Below are 21,202 nucleotides of genomic sequence, written 5' to 3'. Positions count from 1 at the left end.
TTGAGTTTCACTCTTCATTTTGTCATCAAGGATTGCAAGACCGGGATCCCAATTCATCACGACCAACTTAATAATGGCCTATATCACCTCTTTCTTCCGTAAGTGCCTTCATCTTCATTTCAAGCACTCGTTGGTGAGAGGACTACATCACATCGTTGGCACAAACGCTTAGGACATCCAGGCCTTCGGATTGTCAACCTTATCCATTCAAAATTTCAGCTTCCAATTTCTTCCAATAAGGCATCATCACCCTGCAATGCCTGTCCTCAGGCCAAGGGTCATCAATTGCCCTTTTCAATTTCTACTACTACTATTTGTAATTCTTTAGACTTGCTTTATTCGGATGTTTGGGGTCCTTCCCCAACTCTTTCAATAAATGGAAATCGTTATTACGTTTCTTTTATGGATGTTTTTAGTAGATTTACTTGGGTTTATCCTATTCAATCTAAATCTAATGTTATGCCTGTTTTTCTCAAGTTTCAATTAATGGTTGAACGTCTCCTTAAAGCCAAAATTAAGTCTGTCCAAACTGATTGGGGTGGCGAATATCGCAACCTCAACAAATATTTTTGATCTGTTGGCATTCTTCATCGTGTTTCCTGTCCTCACACTCATCAACAACAAGGATGTGTTGAGAGAAAACATCGCCATATCATTGATACAACTTTGGCTCTCCTAGCTGACAATTCTCTTCCAAAGAAATTTTGGGATGATGCTTGTTTAACTTCTTGTTATTTGATAAATAGACTACCAACTCCATTGCTCAAAAATATTTCTCCCTTTGAAAAACTTTTTTCTCAAGTTTCGGATTATAAATTTCTCAAAGTATTTGGCTGTGCTTGTTTTCCGAATCTCAGACCTTACAATTCTCACAAATTCTCCCTTTGGTCCAAACCTTGTGTCTTCTTAGGCTATAGCACACACCATAAAGGCTATAGGTGCTACCATCTCGAAACTAGTCGCATTTTTATCTCTAGGGATGTCATCTTTCATGATTCCTTTTTCTCACAATACTTCCCAACTAACTCCCTCCTCACCAGATCCTCCCTCTTCCAGCACTGTCTCCGTTTCTCTTCCCTTATCTATTCCACGTAATCTGGAATCTGCCCCTCCAATTAACTTGCTTCCCTCTACTCCATCCATATTACCTACTAATTCCAACCTTCCTCCTCTTAGTTCTTCTTCCTCTCCTGCAAAGCTGAATGTGTCTCAAGCACAAACACCTACTCGTATCCATCCTATGTGGACCCAATCTCAGAATAATGTTTGCACAATCAGGCAGCTCACTGACGGGATAGTTCGATATCCTCTACCTCGGGCCTTACTTTCTGAAGCTACACTTACCAAACCTACTTGCTTCTCCAATGCTATCAAGATTAGTGAATGGCGCAATGCCATGCAAGCTGAGTTGAATGCTTTGCTTAAGAATAAAACTTGGAGTCTTGTTCCTTTGTCGGTAGCGAAGAATGTTGTTGGCTGCAAATGGGTTTTTAAACTAAAGAGAAAGGCTGATAGCTCTATAGAACACCACAAGGCAAGGTTAGTTGCTAAGGGCTTTTACCAACATGCAGGTATTGATTATGGTGAGACTTTTAGCCATGTGATAAAATCAACTACTATTCGTACTGTTTTGTTGCTTGCTTACTCTACAAGCTGGACTATGAAACAAATAGACATAGAAAATGCTTTTTTGCATGGCCGATTGTCCAAAGAAGTCTTATATGGAGCAACCTCTAGGTTTCACTCGGATATCTTATCCCCATCATGTATGCAAGTTACAAAAGGCCCTTTATGGCCTGAAATAGGCACCACGAGCCTGGTTTGCTCGTCTCAGTGGGAAACTCCTTCAACTTGGTTTTCTTGGCTCCAAGGCAGTTTCCTTTGTTTATTTACCGCACAATAGCAGTCACTATATATTTGCTTATTTATGTTGATGATATTATCATTGTTTCATCAATCCCTACTGCCATTGATGACCTTTTATAGCTACTAAGCATCGACTTTGCCATTAAAGACTTGGGTACTTGCACTAGTTTCTTTGAGTTGAAGTGCTACCCGTGAAGGATGATCTCTTACTTTCACAACATAGGTATATTCGGGACTTGCTCACTAAAACAAATATGACCGAAGCCAAACCAGTAGCCTCTCCAATGTCTTCCTCTTCGGCCTTATCAGCATTCACAGGAGATCCTATGGAAGACCCCACTTTATATCGCAGCACAGTTAGTTCTCTTCAGTACTTGTCACTTACTCGTCTAGATTTGGCGTTTGCTGTAAATCGGGTTTGTCAATTTATGCATCGTCCAACCAAGCTCCATTGGCAAGCTGTCAAGCGGATTCTTAGATACCTTAAGCATACAATCACTCTTGGCCTGTTACTGCACAAGACTTCATCACGTTCTCTTCAAGCCTATTTGGATGTTGATTGGGCAGGATGCCCTGATGACCGCCGTTCCACCGATGCATATTGTGTTTTCCTTGGTTCTAACTTGATTTCTTGGAGTTCTCGCAAGCAGCTGACTGTTTCCAGGTCTTCAACAGAAGCTGAATATAAGTCAGTTGCTAACACGGCTACTAAATCAATCTCGATACGCTCTCTTCTCCAAGAACTTGGCATTCCACTTTCTACTCCACCAAAACTTTGGTGTGACAACATTGGTGCAACCTACTTGTCTATCAATCCAATATTTCATTCTCACACCAAACATGTGGCCATTGATTTTCACTTCGTCCTAGAATTAGTTGCTTCCAAAGACTTGGAGATTCTCTTTGTTCCAAGTGCTGATCAACTTGCAAATGTACTTACTAAACCGCTTGTTTCAAAATGGTTTCATCATCTATCCTACGAGCTCAACATCCGATCACTCCCGTTGAACTTGAGGGAGGGTATTAACACACAGCACACTCCTAGTGAGTGTGGTAAGAAGACTCCCGGTTGATCAAACTCCTAGTGAGTGTTGATAACACAACCGGTTAATAAGGATAAGATTAAGTGGAAGAGTTTTACTTGTATTTAGTTTGCTGATTACAGTTTCTATATTAGAATAGGATACTTGTAATCAGGTTCTCTAAGAGTTAGTGTTAGATTAGAAAGCTAGAAGATAGGACTTATCTTGTATTCTGTGTAATCTCTATATATACTGAATAGACGCTCACTAGATGAGCAAGCTTGAAAAGCCAAATAATCAGAACTTCTACATGGAGCAAACTTCTGAATTGCGAAGTAGAAACAAAAGACTGACAGGTACCTCAGATAGCTCAGAACCCCCGGCCTCCGAAAGATCCCAATCATCAAATAGATTGCCTTTTCTATCTTTGGAACTATAGCCCTGCATTAGGAGGGAAAGAATCAGAATGAATAAAGAAGGTGATATACAGAAAAGCCAGACAAATAAAACTCAAAAGGTTACTTCAGTTATAATACACACTCTAACAAGTAACTGATATGAAGAAATAAAGAAAACAAGTTACAACATAAGCTTTAAGAGTATAACTTCATAGGTATCCAGGTCCATGTAAAGCCATGCATCTATTACACATATGCATGTGTAATATGCATGTTTTTTAAGTCAACAACTAATGTTTTTAACTATTAATGCATTCATGTAATCTAATTAACAAAATTCAGACTCTAAACACCACTCCTCAGAATCTTAACCGAACTAAATGCTACATAAATTGCTATTTCAACAATCAATATACAGCATATGAAAGGTTTTGAACTTGAATGATTTCATTGATGTTTAGAACAATATATATAGAGGATTAGACTACATGTAATCCTATCTAAATTTGAAATTCAAAAGTGTATAACAGAAAATATAATTCAAAAATACAGAATATCCTATCTGTAAGTTATCCGTTAGTTAGAGATTGTTTGAATGAGTCTTCAAATAAATATGGATGTGTTGATGAATCTAGACATGAAGTTGATGCTGCACGTGTATGAGATGAGGATGCAGATATATCATTTATAGCCCCCCGCAAGCTGATGGGGACGGAACAAACCATAAGCTTGTCACGTAGTAGCTGAAATCATGCCGAACTGAGGCCCTTAGTAAAAATGTCGGCAAGTTGGTCGTGCGTGCTAATGTATTTGATGGAGATATCACCATTAAGCACCTTCTCACGAATGAAGTGATAGTCAATTTCGATGTGCTTGGTCCTAGCATGATAAACAGGGTTAGAAGCAAGGGCAAGGGCCCCAATGTTGTCACACCAAATACGAGGAGTAGAAAACAATGGAATACCAAGATCCTTAAATAGCATTCTCGACCAAAATAGATCAGTGGTGGCAAGAGCCATGGCACGATACTCAGCTTCTATACTAGAACGTACAACCACTAATTGTTTCTTGGCTGTCCAAGAAATGAGAGAAGAGCCCAAAACAATTCCAATACCCGTTGTAGAGCGTCGATCATCCAGATTACCTACCCAGTCCGAGTCACAGAAAGCTTGAAGTGTTAAAGGGCCTTGGGTGTACCATAAGCCATAATCAATAGTGCCTTTGAGATAACGAAGGACCCGTTTTGCCGCTGTCCGATGTAGAGTAGAAGGATGATGCATGTGTTGGCATAACTGGTTGACAGAAAAGGCAATATCGAGACGTGTCAAGGTACAATATTGTAAAGCTCCCACGGTTTGACAGTAGGTAGTAATGTCGGTAGGAGAAAACGGGTCACCATCAACATTGGACAATTTTGAACCAGCAAGACATGGAGAAGAATACGGCTTTGCACCCAACATTTTGGGCCTGGACAGGATATCAGAAATATACTTTGATTGTCTGAGATGCAATCCTTAAGAGGATCGGACAGCTTGGATGCCTAAGAAGAAGTGCAAGTTTCCGAAATCCTTAAGCTTAAAAACCTGTTGAAGTTGATGAATAACAGAAGCAATATGGGATGAAGATGTGCCCGTAATTAGAATATCATCCACATATATCAATAAATAGATATGCACATTTCCATGATGAAACATAAACAATGAGCTGCCAACAGAAGAGGAGACAAATCCAAGCTCCAGCAATGTTTGAGAAAGGCGTGTAAACCAAGCACGTGGTGATTGTTTAAGGCCATACAAAGACTTGTGTAACCTGCAAACATGAAATGGAAATTGAGGATCAATGAATCCTCTACGTTGTTCCATGTACACTTCTTCAAGCAAGTGTCCGTGGAGGAAAGCATTGGAGACATCAAGTTGATGGATATTCCAATTAAACTGGACAGCAAGAGCTAAAAGAACCCGAATTGTGGAAGGCTTCACCACTGGGCTGAAAGTCTCTGTAAAATCTACTCCACTCTCTTGATCAAAACCCTTTGCTACCAACCTTGCTTTCTAACGTTCAAGAGATCCATCTTGCTTCTGTTTGATCTTGTAAACCCATTTATTTCAAATAATATTGTGGGTGGAAGACCGAGGACATAAGGACCAGGTCTGGCTTGCAATGAGGGCATCAAATTCATCACCCATTGCAGCTCTCCATTCAGGTGACTTGGCTGCTTCGGAGTAGCATGTAGGTTCTGGTGAAAGAAAAACATTGGCAAGAGCACATAGAGGGTGCTTGGTGGAATAGAAGGAAGTGAAATTAGGGAAGGAGCGAGTCCTTAAGGTACCTGTTTTGGAGCGGGTGAGCATGGGATGGGTAGAAACAGGAACTAAAGAGGTCTCGGGTGGGGGTGAAGGAGTAGGTGATGCATTATGATATGAAGAAGCCTGTGGAGAAGAAGCTGAAAAATTAGGAGAAGAAACTTGTATATCAGGAGATAAGTCAAGGGATGACGCAGAGAGTGAAATCTCACTCGGCAGAGGGCAAGGTGTGTCGGGTAGTGCAATAGAGTTGGTTGTGGGAACCTGCTGTAACTGGACAGAAGAAGAAGATGAAATGTTAGAAAAATCTGGAAAGGAAACAGGAATGACTGAACCTGTAGTGGCAGGAGTGAAGACACCTTCATTTGCTGGAAATCTGGATTCATCAAAAACCACATGCCTTGACACATACACCTTGCGAGATTATAGGATCTAGACAGCGATACCCACGTTGATTAGTGCTATAAGCCAAGAAAATGCAATGTTTACTCCTAAACATTAACTTATGAGTAGAGTAGGGACGTAAAAGAGGAATACACGAGCACCCAAAGGAACGAAACAGGGAGTAATCCGGCTCTTTGTTGAAGAGTTTGAAGTAGGGTGATACATTGTCAATTGTAGAAGAAGGAAGACGATTAATTTTAAAAACGGATGTAGCAAAAACATCAACCCAAAAGAGGGAAGAGAGATGAGATTGGGCAAGTAAAGACAAACCCATTTACATAATATGGCGGTGTTTACGCTCAGCCACACCATTTTGTTGTGGAGTGTGAGGACAAGAAATTCGATGAAGGATGCCATGATGGATTAAAAAGTTCTTAAATTGAGTGGACATATATTCACCACCATCGCATTGAAATTGTTTAATAGAAGTAGAAAATTGATTTTCCACAGGAGATTTAAATTGCACAAAAACAGAAAACACATCAAATTTATGATGGATGGGATACAAACAAGTGAATCTGGAAAAGTCATCAATAAAAAGAACATAATAACAACAACCACCTAAAGACTTAGTAGAACAAGACCAAACATCCGAATGGATGAGATCTAAGGGACACATAGAGACACAAGGAGAAGATTGAAATGGAAGTTGCTTGCTTTTGCCGAGTTGACAAGGTTCGCAAATACCATTCAATTGTTTGACTCCACTGACCGGAAGAGAAAACTGCTGCAGAACTTGAGAAACAATTGGCTGGGAAGCATGACCAAGGCGGGAATGCCACAGCTGCAGAAGTCTTGACACCTAAGAGAGCAGTCAAGGCATGCTGCTTATTGACAGAAAATGATTTCAGCTGAATCGGGTAGAGACCACCCTCACTCCAACCTTCTAGGAGGGTTAGACCTGTGCGGTTGTCCTTAACAAAATATTGAGAACCAGTGAGAATAAAGAAGCAATTATTGTCAAGATAAAATTGATTGATTGAGAGCAGGTTAGCATAAGCTTGGGAACAGTGTAAGACTTTAGAGAGATGAAATGAGGATTGAGGAGTGTGAAAAACCATAGAACCAATGTGTTGTATTCTCAAACCTATACCATTTCCCACTGCTACATCCTCCGAACCTAAATACGGCTGCTGTAAGGATAGATTCTCTAGGTTGGCAGTGATATGCTGATTTGCAGCACTGTCAGCATACCAAAGGTCATTTGCAGGAGCTGAATTGGAGTTAGCAACCATGGCAGATAGCTGGGCAGGAGGATGACGCCCTTGGAAGGCATGATCCATCCTATGGAAGCAGTCCAACGCCTAATGAGAGAATTTCCCACAAATTTGACATGCTGGTCTGGTCGAAGCAGGATAGGAGGAAGCTGCTGGGCGAAATTTGGGTGAAAAGGCAGCAGGTTTGGGACCACTCCAACGTTTTCCAGAAGGCTTGGACTTACAGTGTTGAGGATGAGTGTTCGACTTTGAGGAGAACATGGCAAAATGGTGAGAATCAGCTGTGGTGGCAGCATTTTGGCTTTCCAGCAGGAGCTTGTAAGAGAGCAATTCATCCTGAAATTCACTGAACTTTAGTGACTTGTAGCGAGAAGCAACAAAAAGAGAGGTGACAACCGGGTTGAAGGATGGATGAAGTCCACCAACCACGTAACCGATGAGTGCATCATCAGTTACTGGTTGTCCAACAGCGGCCAGTTGGGTAGAAAATTGCTTCGCAGTTTCAAGGTAATCTGTGCAAGACTTGGAACCTTGATGCAGACTTTGAAGTTCGCGCTGAAGATGAGAGATCCGAGTCTTAAAATGAAAAGCAAAACGGCTGGAAAGTGAATCCCAGACTTCCTTAGCATTGGTGACACCAAAAGTTGTAGACATCACTTTCTCCGAGAGAGAGGCATTAAGCCAAGAAAGAACAAATTGATCTTTCTTAGTCCAAAGCAGAAAATTTGGACCGAGGTTAGCAGTAGCTTGCCCTTGAGCATCCAGAATGTATTTGTGAGGTCACGACTCAGAACCATCCACGAAACCCATCAAGTCGTTTGTCTTCAAAATAGGAATCACTTGGTTGGACCATGTGATGTAGTTGGGTCCTTCCAATTTGAAGGTCATCAATTGGCCAATGTTAGGCGGAACAAATGAAGGAGGAGAAGCAGAACTGGATGCCATGGATAACAAGATAGGAAGTGAGCGGAAATAATGTGGTAGAGATCGAAAAGTAGCGTGAGCAATTAAGGCTCTGATACCATGAAAGGTTTTGAACTTGAATGATTTCATTAATGTTTAGAACAGTATATATAGAGGATTAGACGAGTAAGGCATAGGTTAGAAGATCCCTCAAATAATATTTTTGTTCTTCAGATCTTCATGGAAACGCTTGAACAAAGATAGCTATAGGTTTTGCGATATGTTCTTGCGCTAGGGTTCTCAAGGGCACGATGGCGGCCGCCGGGGGCTCTAAGGGCCCTCCGATGGTGGCGGGGAGGACTCGGTCTTTTGCAGAGTTGGTGTCGGTACCGCCTCAGCCCATCCCTGAGGTTGTGGTTCCGTTTCAATCTCCCCAGGTTATGGATGGGGAGGTTTGCGTACAGTTTTCCAGGGACGAAATTGAGAGATCGGCAGCCCCGTTTCAATTTGCTATGGTGATGAAGTTTTTGAAGCAAAGGCCCTCACTCGATCGGATCCGTGCGTTCATTAATGGGCGTTGGGGCCTAGTCTCTCAGCCGGTAGTCTCAGCGATGCGGAAGCCCAGAAACGTGTTCGTTCGATTTTCTTTGGAGGCAAATTTTATCAAGGCTATGTCCCGTGAAAGCAGCGAGATTGATGGGGTCAATTACCGCAATTTTCAGTGGACGGTGGACTTCTCAGAAGAGGTGGAACCTATGATGGCACTGGTTTGGATTAACTTATCGGGGCTTGCTCTGAACTTCTATCAAGAGTCATACCTGCGAAATATTACTGCTCTGGTCGAAATTCTCCTTCGGAGAGACAATGCAACAAAATGTGCGACATGCACGGATGGGGCTAGGGTCTGTGTTCTAATGGATATCTCCCAACCACCAGTGCAACATGTGTGGATTGGGATGCCTTGCCAGCTTTCCAGTGTGCGTCAGGAAATTATTTATGAAACCCTTCCGGCCTTTTGCACCAAATGTAGTACACAAGGGCATAATATTGGCACTTGTAAGCTGTTGGTGAAGGACATAGGGAAAAAGAAGGAATCGGGTCTTGTATGGAAGCCGTAAAAACTCATAGCACCAGAGAAGATGGTCGTCTTGGGGGGAAATCGGTCCTCTGTTTCGGGAGAACCTATGGGAGATGATTTGGCTGTCAAGGAAAATACTCTTGAGGCTAAAAATTCTGGGGTGAATAAGGAAGTTTCTGTCATGGAGAGTGAAAAAATTGGAACGTATTGCGGGGATGAAGGGCTGGCTAGAAGTGACGAAGGGCTGTCCAAGGATCAATTGGAGTCAATGGAAATAAATGTTAAAGGTTCAACTGAGATGAGGGGTGCTGAATTGATCATAGCGGGAGCTGCTCTGGAGGTTAATACTAACATGGATTGTACGATAAAATCTATGGAGATTGGTGGGGATTCTGGCAATTCTGGAGGGGCTGGCCTGCTGAATGGTGAAAAGGTGTGCGATCCTATATCTATAAATGGCTCTCTGGATGGTGTTATATTGGAGAATCTAGATGATAATGTTGAGGAGTTGGCCAAGGAAAATCTTGGGGGGAAGAGAGTCGAAAAAAGTAGCCAAACATGTGATGAGGAGTTCAGGGTCTATTTCGGATTCAGAGGGAGTAGGTGTGATACCGCATTTTGCAAAAGAAAAAAATGGTGTCTCGGATACAGAAATTTTGAAACCAAAGATGCGATCTAGTATGAAGCTACGCAATTCCTCACAGGCTCCTAGCAGGCCTGAACGGATTGATCAATGTTAGACAACCTGCTATTTTGGAATTGTCGAGGACTCGGTTCCTCGAAGACACGATTATGTGCTATGCTAAAAGTTTTAAAGCCGAAAATTTTAATTATTGCAGAGCCTTTTCGTCAAGATTGTAAACTTGCACGTTGGCAAGGTATGTTGAAATTTGATGTTTCTTATTCGAATGGTGATTCGGGTGGTAAATTGTGGGTCTTCTGGAAAGATGAGGTTCAAGTTAATATTCTTCAGGAGTCGAATCAGCATGTTACTTTTATAATCAACTCTTCTTTGCTCATTTCTGCTGTCTATGCTAAATGTAATTACATGGAGAGAAGGCAGCTCTGAGATGGTCTTCTGTCATTTGGAGTTTTACAGATGCCTTGGATGATTATTGGCGATTTTAATACTATTCGTCATGATGGGGAGCGAATAGGAGGTTGTCCGCGTCTGCCAAGGGCAATGGAAGATTTTTCCTCTTTTATACAAAATGGTGGATTGATCGAAGTGCCTTTTTCTGGAAATAAACTGTCTTGGTGTAATGGGCGTGGAGGTTTGACTCGTAGTTGGGCTCGTTTGGATAGGGCTTTGTGTAATACAAGGCTTTTGGATAGTTGGTCGACGGTTTCATTGAAATATTTACCTCGGAAATCGTCAGATCATGCGCCTATGTCTCTTCGGTTGGAGATTTCAAATAAGAGGTATGGTCCTAGCATTTTCAAATTCCAACAGATGTGGACGTTGCATGAAGGTTTTGGGGGGTTTGTTCATAATCTATGGAATGAGGAAGTGGAAGGAGCTGGTTTGTGGAAGCTTGCTTATAAGTTGAAAAAAGTTAAAAATGCTCTTAGAAGATGGAATCATAGGTTTTCGGTTGGACTACAGTGCACTTAAAATGACTGGAGGAAAAGGTTGAGCAAAAGGAAACTCAATTGCAAGAGTCTTATTCACAAGAAGTGGAAGCGGAAATGCTTGAGGCTCAAGCGGAATTAAACGCTTGGTTGAAACGAGAGGAAACCAGAATTGCTCAAAAAATTAAAAATACATGGATAGGGCATGGGGAGTTTAATGCTTCTTTCTTTGCCGCTTTGCAGACTAGGAAGAAGAGCATTATTTATTCGATGAAACTTCCGAATGGTAGAATGCTGTCTACGCGGGAAGAGATTCATAATGAAGTGGTTGTTCACTTTGCTGATTTTTTGAGTCGCAGGGCATCGGCGTCGGTGCTTAGTTTATCAGATATTATCCAAGAAGAGGTGAGGGAATCTGAAAATTTGAATTTATGTAGGAGCCCTACGGAGCAGGAAATTAAAGATGCCTTGTTTGATATTCCGATTAATAGCAGCCCTGGCCCAGATGGATTTACTTCTGGTTTCTTCCAACATTGTTGGGATTTTATTCAGACAGACTTGATCGAGGCAGTCAGGGATTTTTTTGCGGGTACGGCGTTTCCGAGGTATTACACAACTTCCTTTCTTGTTTTGATTCCGAAAGTACCGGACCCATGTTCCTTTGATAAATTTAGGCCTATTAGCCTTTGCTCTGTTGTGTATAAAATATGTTCAAAGCTGATTGTGAATCGATTATCTGCTGTTTTGTGTCGTTTGGTTTCTAAAGAGCAAGGAGCCTTTCTGCCTGGCAGTAGTATTTTTGAGAACATAAGTCTTACACAGGAATTGGTTCAAGACATAAATAAACCAATTCGGGGGGGTAACACTATGATGAAAATTGATATGGCCAAGGCTTATGATACGATAGACTGGGAGTTTTTGTTGAAAGTGCTGAATGCGTTTGGGTTTTCTTTGGGGTTTTGTAAGTTGATTTCCAACTGTGTTTCTTCTTCTTGGTTCTCTGTGGTTATGAATGGCACTTCTAAAGGTTTTTTTAAGGCTAGTAGGGGTCTTCGCCAAGGGGATCCTTTATCCCCTTATTTATTTATTTTGGTGGAGGAGGTGTTTTCAAGATTGTTGCGGAAGAAAGTTCAGAATGGGACTATTGGATATTATTTACAGCCTAGAAAGGGCCCGTTAATATCCCATTTGCTTTATGCGGATGATATGGTTATTTTTTCGACTGGTAGAAAGAAAGATGTGAGGAGCATTTTAGAAGTTCTTGATATCTATGCCCAGTGGTCTGGTCAAGTGGTCAACGCCTCGAAGTCATCTATATTTTTCTCCAACCGTATACCAGATTCTAGGCGTTAGGAGCTGATTAGAGTATCTGGTTTTTCGGTGGGGAATTTCCCAACGCGATATTTGGGGGTTCCCATTTTCTCTGGTAGGGTTAAATCTTGGTATTTTGATGACTTGCTGGTTAAAATTTCTAAAAAGATTGAGGGTTGGAAGATGAGATATCTTTCTGCTGGTGCCAGATTAAGTACGTTCTTTGAAGTTTGCCGGTGCATTTATTATCAGTCTTACCAGTGCCCAAGGAAATATTTGGGAAGATTAACAGACTTTTTAGTACGTTTTTCTGGGGGTCGTCTGAAGGAAGGCCAAAGAGGAAATGGTTGAGATGGGAATCTGTTTGCAGGCCCGTGGATGAAGGCGGCGTGGGGATCAGAAATATTATGGATGTCTACAGCTCCCTTCAATCCAAATTTCCCTGGAAATTCCTCTCGGAGGATACCTTATGGTCGCGTTTCTTTAAAGCCAAGTACGTGAAGAATAAACATTTTTCCCTTGTAGATTCCTCTAAAGGCTCTAGATTTTGGAAAATGCTTATTAAAGCAGTTCCCCTGGTTATTGACAAATCCGTATGGAGTGTGAAAGACGGGAACCTATCATTTTGGCGGGATAAGTGGATGGAGTCGGGTCCTATATGTCAGAATGTTCAGATATCTGATTTGCCTTTCTTAAAAATTAAAGATTGCATGGTTGACCATAGTTAGGATGTGGACTTGGTTGTTCAGCTAGTGGGTCAAGAGGTTGCTGATGATATTTTCTCTCAGATTGATGGCACTAAACCAGGAATGGATCGTTTAATATGGCTTGGTAGTAGGGATGGGAGATTTTCAACAAAAAGTGTTTGGGACTAGCTTCGTATTTCGGTTCCAAAGCACCAATGGACAAACTGGATTTGGCACTCTGCTTTACCAAAAAAAAATTCAGTTGTTGTGTGGAAGGCGATGACAAATAGCTTGAGTGTGGATGACCGTATAAGGCGTATTGGTATCTCTTTAGCCTCAAAATGTGAATGCTGTCCGCAGGGCGACTTTGAGGACCTGGATCATGTGCTTTACAGTGGCAAGATTGCGGCTAAGCTTTGGCAAATATGCTCTAGTTTCCTGGGTATTCCTTATGTGGCTACTCGGTCTTGGTTGGTTACTGTTGAAGCTTGGTTTCGAAGAACCAAAAAATCCTCAAAGGTTGGTAATTTGATTGGGTTGATTCCCTGTATCATTATTTGGAATCTATGGATATGGAGGTGTTCGGCTCGTATGGAGGGACAAAAGGTATGCTTTAATGTTTTGTGGCGGAAGGTTAAATACTGGATTCATTGGGTTGGTTTGAGGCTCAGGGATACCAGTAATTTGCATCATCGTGATCAAACAATTCTTAAAGAATTAAATTTGCCGGCTGTTTCTTTTTCGAAAAGCAACTTCGTTACAGTATCTTGGGAGAAGCCAGAGCTGGGTTGGTTCAAATTAAATACAGATGGTCGTAGTTTGGTGAATCCGGGGGAATCAGGTGCGGGGGGGCTGATTAGAGACCATAAAGGTAATCTTATCGTTGCATTTTCGGAGTATTTTGGTATTGGTTCTAATAATAAAGCTGAATTATTGGGGGTTCTAATTGGTTTGCAAAAATACAAGGCGATGGGTTTACGTAATATTGTTGTTGAACTTGACTCATCCCTGATTGTGACTTGGTTCGAGAAAGGTAGTGGTCAGGTTTGGTACTTGGAGGATTTTTGGGAGGAAATTTTCCTTCTCATCAGTGGCCTGAATACTCGATTTAACCGTGTTTTTAGAGAGGGTAACCAAGCTACGGATTGGCTCAGTAAACGTGGTAGTGCGGGGATTACGTATGAATATAATTCGAATAATATTCCTAAGGAACTCAAAGGGATATTACGGGTAGATAACTGTGGTTTACCTTGTTTAAAAATGAAGTAAGTTGTGGTCTGTCTTTCATGGGATGGTGGTTCTTTGTAAATCCTATGAATTTTGGATGTTATCATGGTATTCCTCCGCCAAAAGTGAGGCTTTTATCTAATAAATTTAGGCCGGGATCACTATTGGACATGTGATCTCGTCTTTTCTAAAATAAAAAAAAAGGATTAGACTACATATAATCCTATCTAAGTTTGAAATTCAAAAGTGTATACCAGAAAATATAATTCAAAAATACAGAATATCCTATCTCTAAGTTATCCGTTAGTTAGAGATTGTTTGAATGAGTCTTCAAATGAATCTAGATGTGTTGATGAATCTAGACATGAAGTTGATGCTGCACGTGTATGAGATGAGGTGGCAGATATATCATTTACAGTACACCGGATATAACTTAAGAGGCAAATCTGGCAGCAAATAGTCAATTCAGAGACTTTCTGAAGTCATAGATCCAAACCTTCAACATGTCATCTTCCAACTTTTGTATCAGTTTTTGCTGTTCGTTAACCTTCGCTGTAAGTTCTGCTATCTTGCCTTCAGCTATTTCCAGCAAAGACGTTTTCTCATTAAGTTTGACCTAAAAATGGTAGAAGGATGCTAAACTTAAACCTGGAACATTAATAAAATATGTGACAAGACATGGAACAATGTCCAGAAGATGTTTATTTGTAATTCCTTTCAGCAAAATATCTAGTTCATAATGCTCTTATGCATGTCAATGTGTCTGCTGTCTGTACATGTAAGTCTCCCTCTTCCTCTCCCCCCCCCCCCCCCCCCAACCACTCCCCACTCTCTCCCTTACCATTTTTCTCTTAATTTAACAAACTAACAAGGGAGAATCCATACCTTCAATTGTGTCAGTTCATGTTCCATTTTTCGGTTCTTGTCAAGAAGAAGAGACTCCATTTTGCTCATCTCTTCCCCACTAGTAGCTACTTCCCAAGCTTCAGCCTCAATTGAATTATACCCCACCGCCTGTACATATAATGGTGATATGTTACACAGATAAGCACACAGATATATATATATATATATATCTGAGAATTTCAACACAGACACACACACGTGCGCGCACACACACATACATACATGTATATATATCTGAGAACTTCAACCCTGTTGCTGTTACAAGTTCTGTTTAAAGCTATTCAACACACACACACACACAGATATATATATATAAATATTTGAGAACTTCACCCTTGTTCGCGCACACACACACATATGTATATATATCTGAGAACTTCAACCTTGTTGCACACACACAGATATATATATAAATATCTGAGAACTTCACCCTTGTTTCTGTTACAAGTTCTGTTTTAAGCTATTCACACACACACACATACAAATATCTATATCTGAGAACTTCAACCCTGTTGCTGTACACACACACACACACAGATATATATATATCTGAGAATTTTACCTGTCAAAAATATCCGAGAACTTCACCCTTGTTTCTGTTACAAGTTCTGTTTTAAGCTATTCAACATCAATGGGTCTGCTATCAGAACTCGTAACAGCAACAGGGTTGACGTCCTCAGGTTTATACATATCATATGAAAATCTCTAATAGAACAAACTGTTGATGGCCATACTAAAATACTGGGATATCCAGTGATGCAAATGACCAAATCATTATATTGTCCAACAGGATCTGGTCATTGAGATGGTTTTCAAAGCGGTAAAAGTAACAGCAAACTATGGTTGTAGGATCAGTAAAGCATCTGATTGGAGAGACCCTTATTCTAGGCCCCATAGAAGATGGTATAGACAACTTTAAAACAGTAAAGTCAAAAGCCAACTATTGTAAATACTTTTATTGAATATTTAAGCTACAGGGACTTGGATTTTTTCCAGTGTCATCAATAAAAATTCATGAAAGTCAAATTTGCTTTTCCAAGATTTGCATAACATTTCATGAAAGCTGAAAGCATTTTTTTTTTTTATAGGTAAGTAGAGAAATTTTATAAATTGTGTAAAGGCGCCCTAAGCATACAGAAAGTATACAAAAAGGATACCAAAACAGAAAAAGAAAGAAGAAAGAAAGAAAACAAAACCCACAAAGCCTAAAAACAGTAGGAAACCCAAGCACCATAACAGGAACCAGCTCCCAAAACCTAGAGAACAATACATCACAACAAGGGCCCTCTTGCCTTGCCCTGGCTAGAACAAAAACCCCTAACATTATAATTAATTGAGCACTCTAAGTTCTTAATGTCATGAAAGCTGAAACTGTAGGGAACTACAATTTAGTAACAGAGAAGGGATCGAACTACCGGCAAAATTTTCACTTTCTTATGCAAATCATCAACCAACTTCTCTGTTGGCCTTGCCAGAAGCTCTTTCTTCATCACTTCAAGAGCAACTTCTTGATTTAATGAAGTAAAAGTAAAAGGAGCCAAGTTATCTTTACAACAGGAGCCAGGAACTCGACAATAAAAATAACAGAGATGCATAGGAAAGTAAACACATTATATCAGATGAGGGGATAGTATTACCAGTTTCACCATCTTAAGTCATAGGAACAGAATTCCCAATTAAGGGAAAACCAGAACAAATACCTTACGGTTATTTTGAAACATAATTAAGTCTTAACATTGAATGCTCAATTGAAAACATAGTTGCATACCTTTTCATTGAGCAGTGCATTCAATCTCTTGATCTCTTTTATGTGTTTGTCTCGCTCATTTGACAAGGCGGTTTCAATATTATGAAGTTCCAGGTTCAGTTCAGAGATTACTTTCTCCTTTGCACTCAAAAGAATTCTCAAGCATGCTATTTGAATCTAAATTATCACTGCAACCACAGCAACCAAGAGTACGCTTTAAAACATAGGCCAAAAAGAAACATAATTTGGAAAATTTAGAAAGATGAGTATATTAATAATGGAAGAAACAGTTGTTGGATGAAGGATGACAGCTAAACACATCTGACACAAATTCTTACAGTAGTCCATTCTGTTGGGTAGAAATCCAGGTAAAACCTGGAGCCAAAAATAATGGCCACAAAATTTTACAGGGCTACTATGCCCAGTGAGGATGAAAACTTATTTCAATTGTATAATGGGCTGCTATGCCCTGTGAAGATGAAAACTTATTTCAATTGTATAAAGGGCTGTTCTTCAGAAACCAGATGCTCAGTTGTGAAAATACAGTGCATCTGTAGCCCAACAGAAGAGCTAGGTAGGTAGAGGGGTTCAACTGCAGTCTTATTACTTAATGAGCCGAAGAAGAAAAAAACCAGTATAATAAGTTCAAAAAGTTCTCCCAGTTTTCCTTTAGTGGACAGGCAGGTATTTTACATATTTTACTCAGTATATTTTCATATCAAACGCCATCCATGGATTAATTGGAATGAACCCAAAGTCATAGTTTAGGTAGATAGAAGTATAGGCAATGGTACCGAAGTACCTAACCTCATCTTATTTCGAGTCTCTTCATTTGCAGTTTGTAATTGAGAGCGAAGTAGTCCCTATAATGAAAAATGATGAGATTCAAAAGTAAGGCACTTTCAGCAGGAAACAAAAATTTTTTATTTTAAAAAAAAAAATGAATATGCAAATATATCAGCAGCATGACCATTAAAAAAAAAATTGTAACCTACCATAGTGTTCAAGTGAGACTAGAATTCAAACACACTCCTGGATTAGTAGATGTACTTGGAAGAAGCACTGTATATATCATAAAGTAGCTATAAAGAACTCATGCATGCTTATATAAGTTTAGAGTCCATAGTTATCCAAAAAAGAAAAGTTCACACTCGATTGTGAAAAAATAAAATAAAATATATTGCATTCAATGGTCAACTATTAACCACAGACTTGCCATAAGGAACTTTGACAAGATACATCCTAAACCCTAATACCCATTCTTGCAGGTGGGGAAATAAAGGACAGAAAGACAAGAAACAATGGTTGTAACATTATAAATGATACCTGACTCTTGTTTCTATGGCGTCTACATCGAAGGTCATTCATCAAGCTACGGCATCTACAAGTCTTATTGATTTGAATTTTGGGACTGACTCGGATGAGGAGGAAGGTATAGTCTAGGCTGAGGAGGGAGAAGATTACCCGTGGCACTCAGGTGTAAGACCAAGGGTTAGAGTTCCACCGGCATCAGCAACAAAACAAGGAAAACGGATGAAAGACAAGCATGACATGATGATATGTGACATGTTTTATTATGGATTTCATGCTAGATGTATCGGTATGTATGGGTTTGAATGGAACAAAACATATGTATACTTTTACAGTTAGATTGCATAGAATGATTTATGTGTTATTTCATGGTAGACGTATCAATATGCCTATGAGTTTGAATGGAACAGAACATATGCATATGATTACGACTGGATTGTATTTGATGATTTATAAGGCTTCATGCTTAGACTTGCTTATATGCTTGTTTTTCCCGAAGATTTGGAAAGCATGTATATGAGTATAACTAAGTATGATGTTGTTTGTTTCTTGCTTGTGCGTATGCTTGTATTTCCCAAAGGTTTAGAAAGCTAGTATAAGTATGTGGCTGAGTCCAATGATATATTTAATATATAGAATGATGTAGATGAGTTTGTAAGTGCGTGCTTCCAAGCGGGAGATTGGAAAATGTATTTATATTTATAGCTACATAGTATGAATTCATGTATTTATTGAATGCCAATAAACACCTTATCAGTTATGAAACGTTTTAAGAAGAAGTATTTTACTAATGGTAGTTATTATTGTAAACGTATGGTAGAAAAAGAGAAATGTTGACTCATTGTGAAAACTTAGTGAGTAGTGGACTCATTATTCCACCTGTGCAGACGTGGCAACCACCACCAACACCGTATAGATGATGATATTTTGGCAGCAGGTATCACAGATGTCGATGAGGATCCTATGACTTTATATTTGGTACATTACGACTGAGGCATATCACGTCAATCGCATAGGCTAGAATTATAGATAGTCCATCTTTTGTGTAGTTTCATATTTTAATATGGCTCTGATGTTGTAATTATTCTATTTTAGTATGATATTTTTCGCATGTGACACCCTTTTTGTGTAGCTATTCTCTTGATATGTAAACAATATTTGATTAAGCTTTAATTAGATAGACAACTAAATGGCTCTGATGTTGTAATTATTCTATTTTAGTTAATGTTAGAAGTTTCGCTGCTACAGGTTTATTCTCTTATATATTATGCACATGTTATTAGATGCGTTGTATTGATGTTGGCTTATGACTAATTGTCATGCCACTGTGATGATCCGTTTTATGTAAAATAAAAAATAAAAAGATGCATCGTTACAGATAGTTCTTTGCATTTTTGGGTCATTTCAATTTCATCAAACTATGTATACACTATTTACAGAAAAATGGTTTTTGTAGTTCTTTTGGTTATATTGATGAAATATACCGAAGTAATAAAAGAATGATAAATTGTTTATCTATTATGATTTTACTACTGTTAGTCTGAATATTTTGACTCATGCATTACAAATAACTCCATTTTAGAACCTAGTTTCCAATTCTTTATCATTAAAGACAGTTTTCTTCTACTAACAAAGCCTATGTATGGCATGTATGTCTTGGACATATTAATTTTAAGTAGGATCAAAAGATTGGTCAATGATAGGGCTCACGAAGCCAATTGGATCTTGTAGGGTCCTAGTCTGAGAACCTTCTTGGAAGATAATATAACCAAAAGGATTTCTTTTTCAGAAAAATGGTACAAGGCCAATAATATGCTTAAGTTAGAACATACTAGTGTATGTCATCCTTTAGTTGTCCAAACACAAAGGGGTCTAGAGTAAGTCATGTAATGACTACTCTAGTGATGGTTATGTATACCTGGCGCAGCGGAAGTTTAAATCAAAGAATTTATATAAAAGCTATTAGGTAAATACATAAATATATATATGTCCCCCGGTCTCTTGGGATTCAATCGTTCAATGAAATATGGTGAGCATGAAAGGTAAGAAGTTGCAAGCTACTGCTAGGAAACATTGTTTTGCTGCTATAGTGTATAATCTGTGGTTGAATAGGAATGCTTTGCTTCATGGCCAGACCCCCAAGACTGAAGATGGGATTCTATCAAAGATCTATTGGGAGGTTAAGTCAAGATTGATAGCCAAATTCCATTCTTCGTAGTTTCTGTAGGGAATGAGTCTGAGTGTCTTTCTTGATTCTGAAATGTGTTTATGTAAGGTGTTTGGTTGAGTTTAGCTCTATGTAGCTAGTTGGTTGCTTGCTAGAACATATGCCTCTCATTTTTGGGGTATTGTTCTGGTTGCTGTATTGAGTTTTTTAGTTGTTGTTTCTTGCTGGGAACTTTGATTCCGGTGTTTATCCCAACAAATTGCATCAAGGTTTTTCCCAGGGACATTATGGTAGAAGGAATAAGACTGTTTTAGAAATGGTAAAAGCTAGGATGAATAGTGTTATTCTACTATTGGCCCCAACTAAAGTGTGATACTGGTAAGTTTGTGCAAAAATGCCCAGTATGCCAAGCAAAAATGGCCAAATAGGTTCAGAAAGTCCAAGCAGAGATCCAGCAGAGCTTGGAAGAAGCCAAAGCGGCAATGGACAAGCATCGATTACCAGCTTGAACCTGCAACAAATTGAAGAGTTGCAAGCATGGACCATTCTGAATCACGAAGAAGATCAACGACAACGCCTATGCAGTGGAGCACCCCGCTGATATGTCCATTTCTTCCAACTTCAATGTTTAGGATTTGTTCAAGTACTAGACTCTGAAAGCAACTCGAGGACAAGTCTTTTTGAAGTGGGGGAAACTAATGCAAAACGATTGGGGGAGAGCAAAGGACAAGTCTTTTAGGATGATTTTATCTTTTCTATATTTTTGGTTACAATTGTTTTGGATTTTTATTGAAGAGCTTCTTCTCAACGTTTGTTGATTGTGAATTGAAGACAACTCTTCTTTTCAATTTATCGCTTCCATTACGTCTTCATTAATGTTAAAAACAAAAGCTTTTCCTGGTTGAAGTCTTGTCATTCGTTTGTTGTGTTGTTCTTTTGCTTAGCATTCCATCTACATGCTTCTCAATGCCAACATATCATCAATCATCTCTTCTTACTGGAACGCAAAAACATTTCCAGCAACATTTACCCAACAACACACGA

General features: G+C 39.5%; 1 protein-coding gene across 1 annotated transcript in view; it reads right to left on the bottom strand.

Annotated features, from left to right (window-relative positions):
• Nucleotides 1-16,435, bottom strand: part of LOC133867309 (protein CASP-like) — a 57,387-nt gene extending 40,952 nt beyond the window's left edge. The window contains exons 1-4 of the mRNA XM_062304034.1: nt 16,349-16,435; nt 14,913-15,041; nt 14,524-14,643; nt 3,249-3,329 (exon numbers count right to left, since the gene is read on the bottom strand). Of these exons, the coding sequence (XP_062160018.1) occupies nt 3,249-3,329; nt 14,524-14,643; nt 14,913-15,041; nt 16,349-16,423 (405 nt within the window). The 5' untranslated portion in view covers nt 16,424-16,435. The remainder of the gene's footprint in view (nt 1-3,248; nt 3,330-14,523; nt 14,644-14,912; nt 15,042-16,348) is intronic.
• Nucleotides 16,436-21,202: the final 4,767 nt, after the last annotated feature.

The sequence above is a fragment of the Alnus glutinosa genome, chromosome 4 (assembly GCF_958979055.1).
Source record: "Alnus glutinosa chromosome 4, dhAlnGlut1.1, whole genome shotgun sequence".
Taxonomy (NCBI): Eukaryota; Viridiplantae; Streptophyta; class Magnoliopsida; order Fagales; family Betulaceae; genus Alnus; species Alnus glutinosa.
The sequence above is the reverse complement of the archived record's forward strand: the minus strand, read 5'-3'. Positions and strand labels throughout refer to the sequence as shown.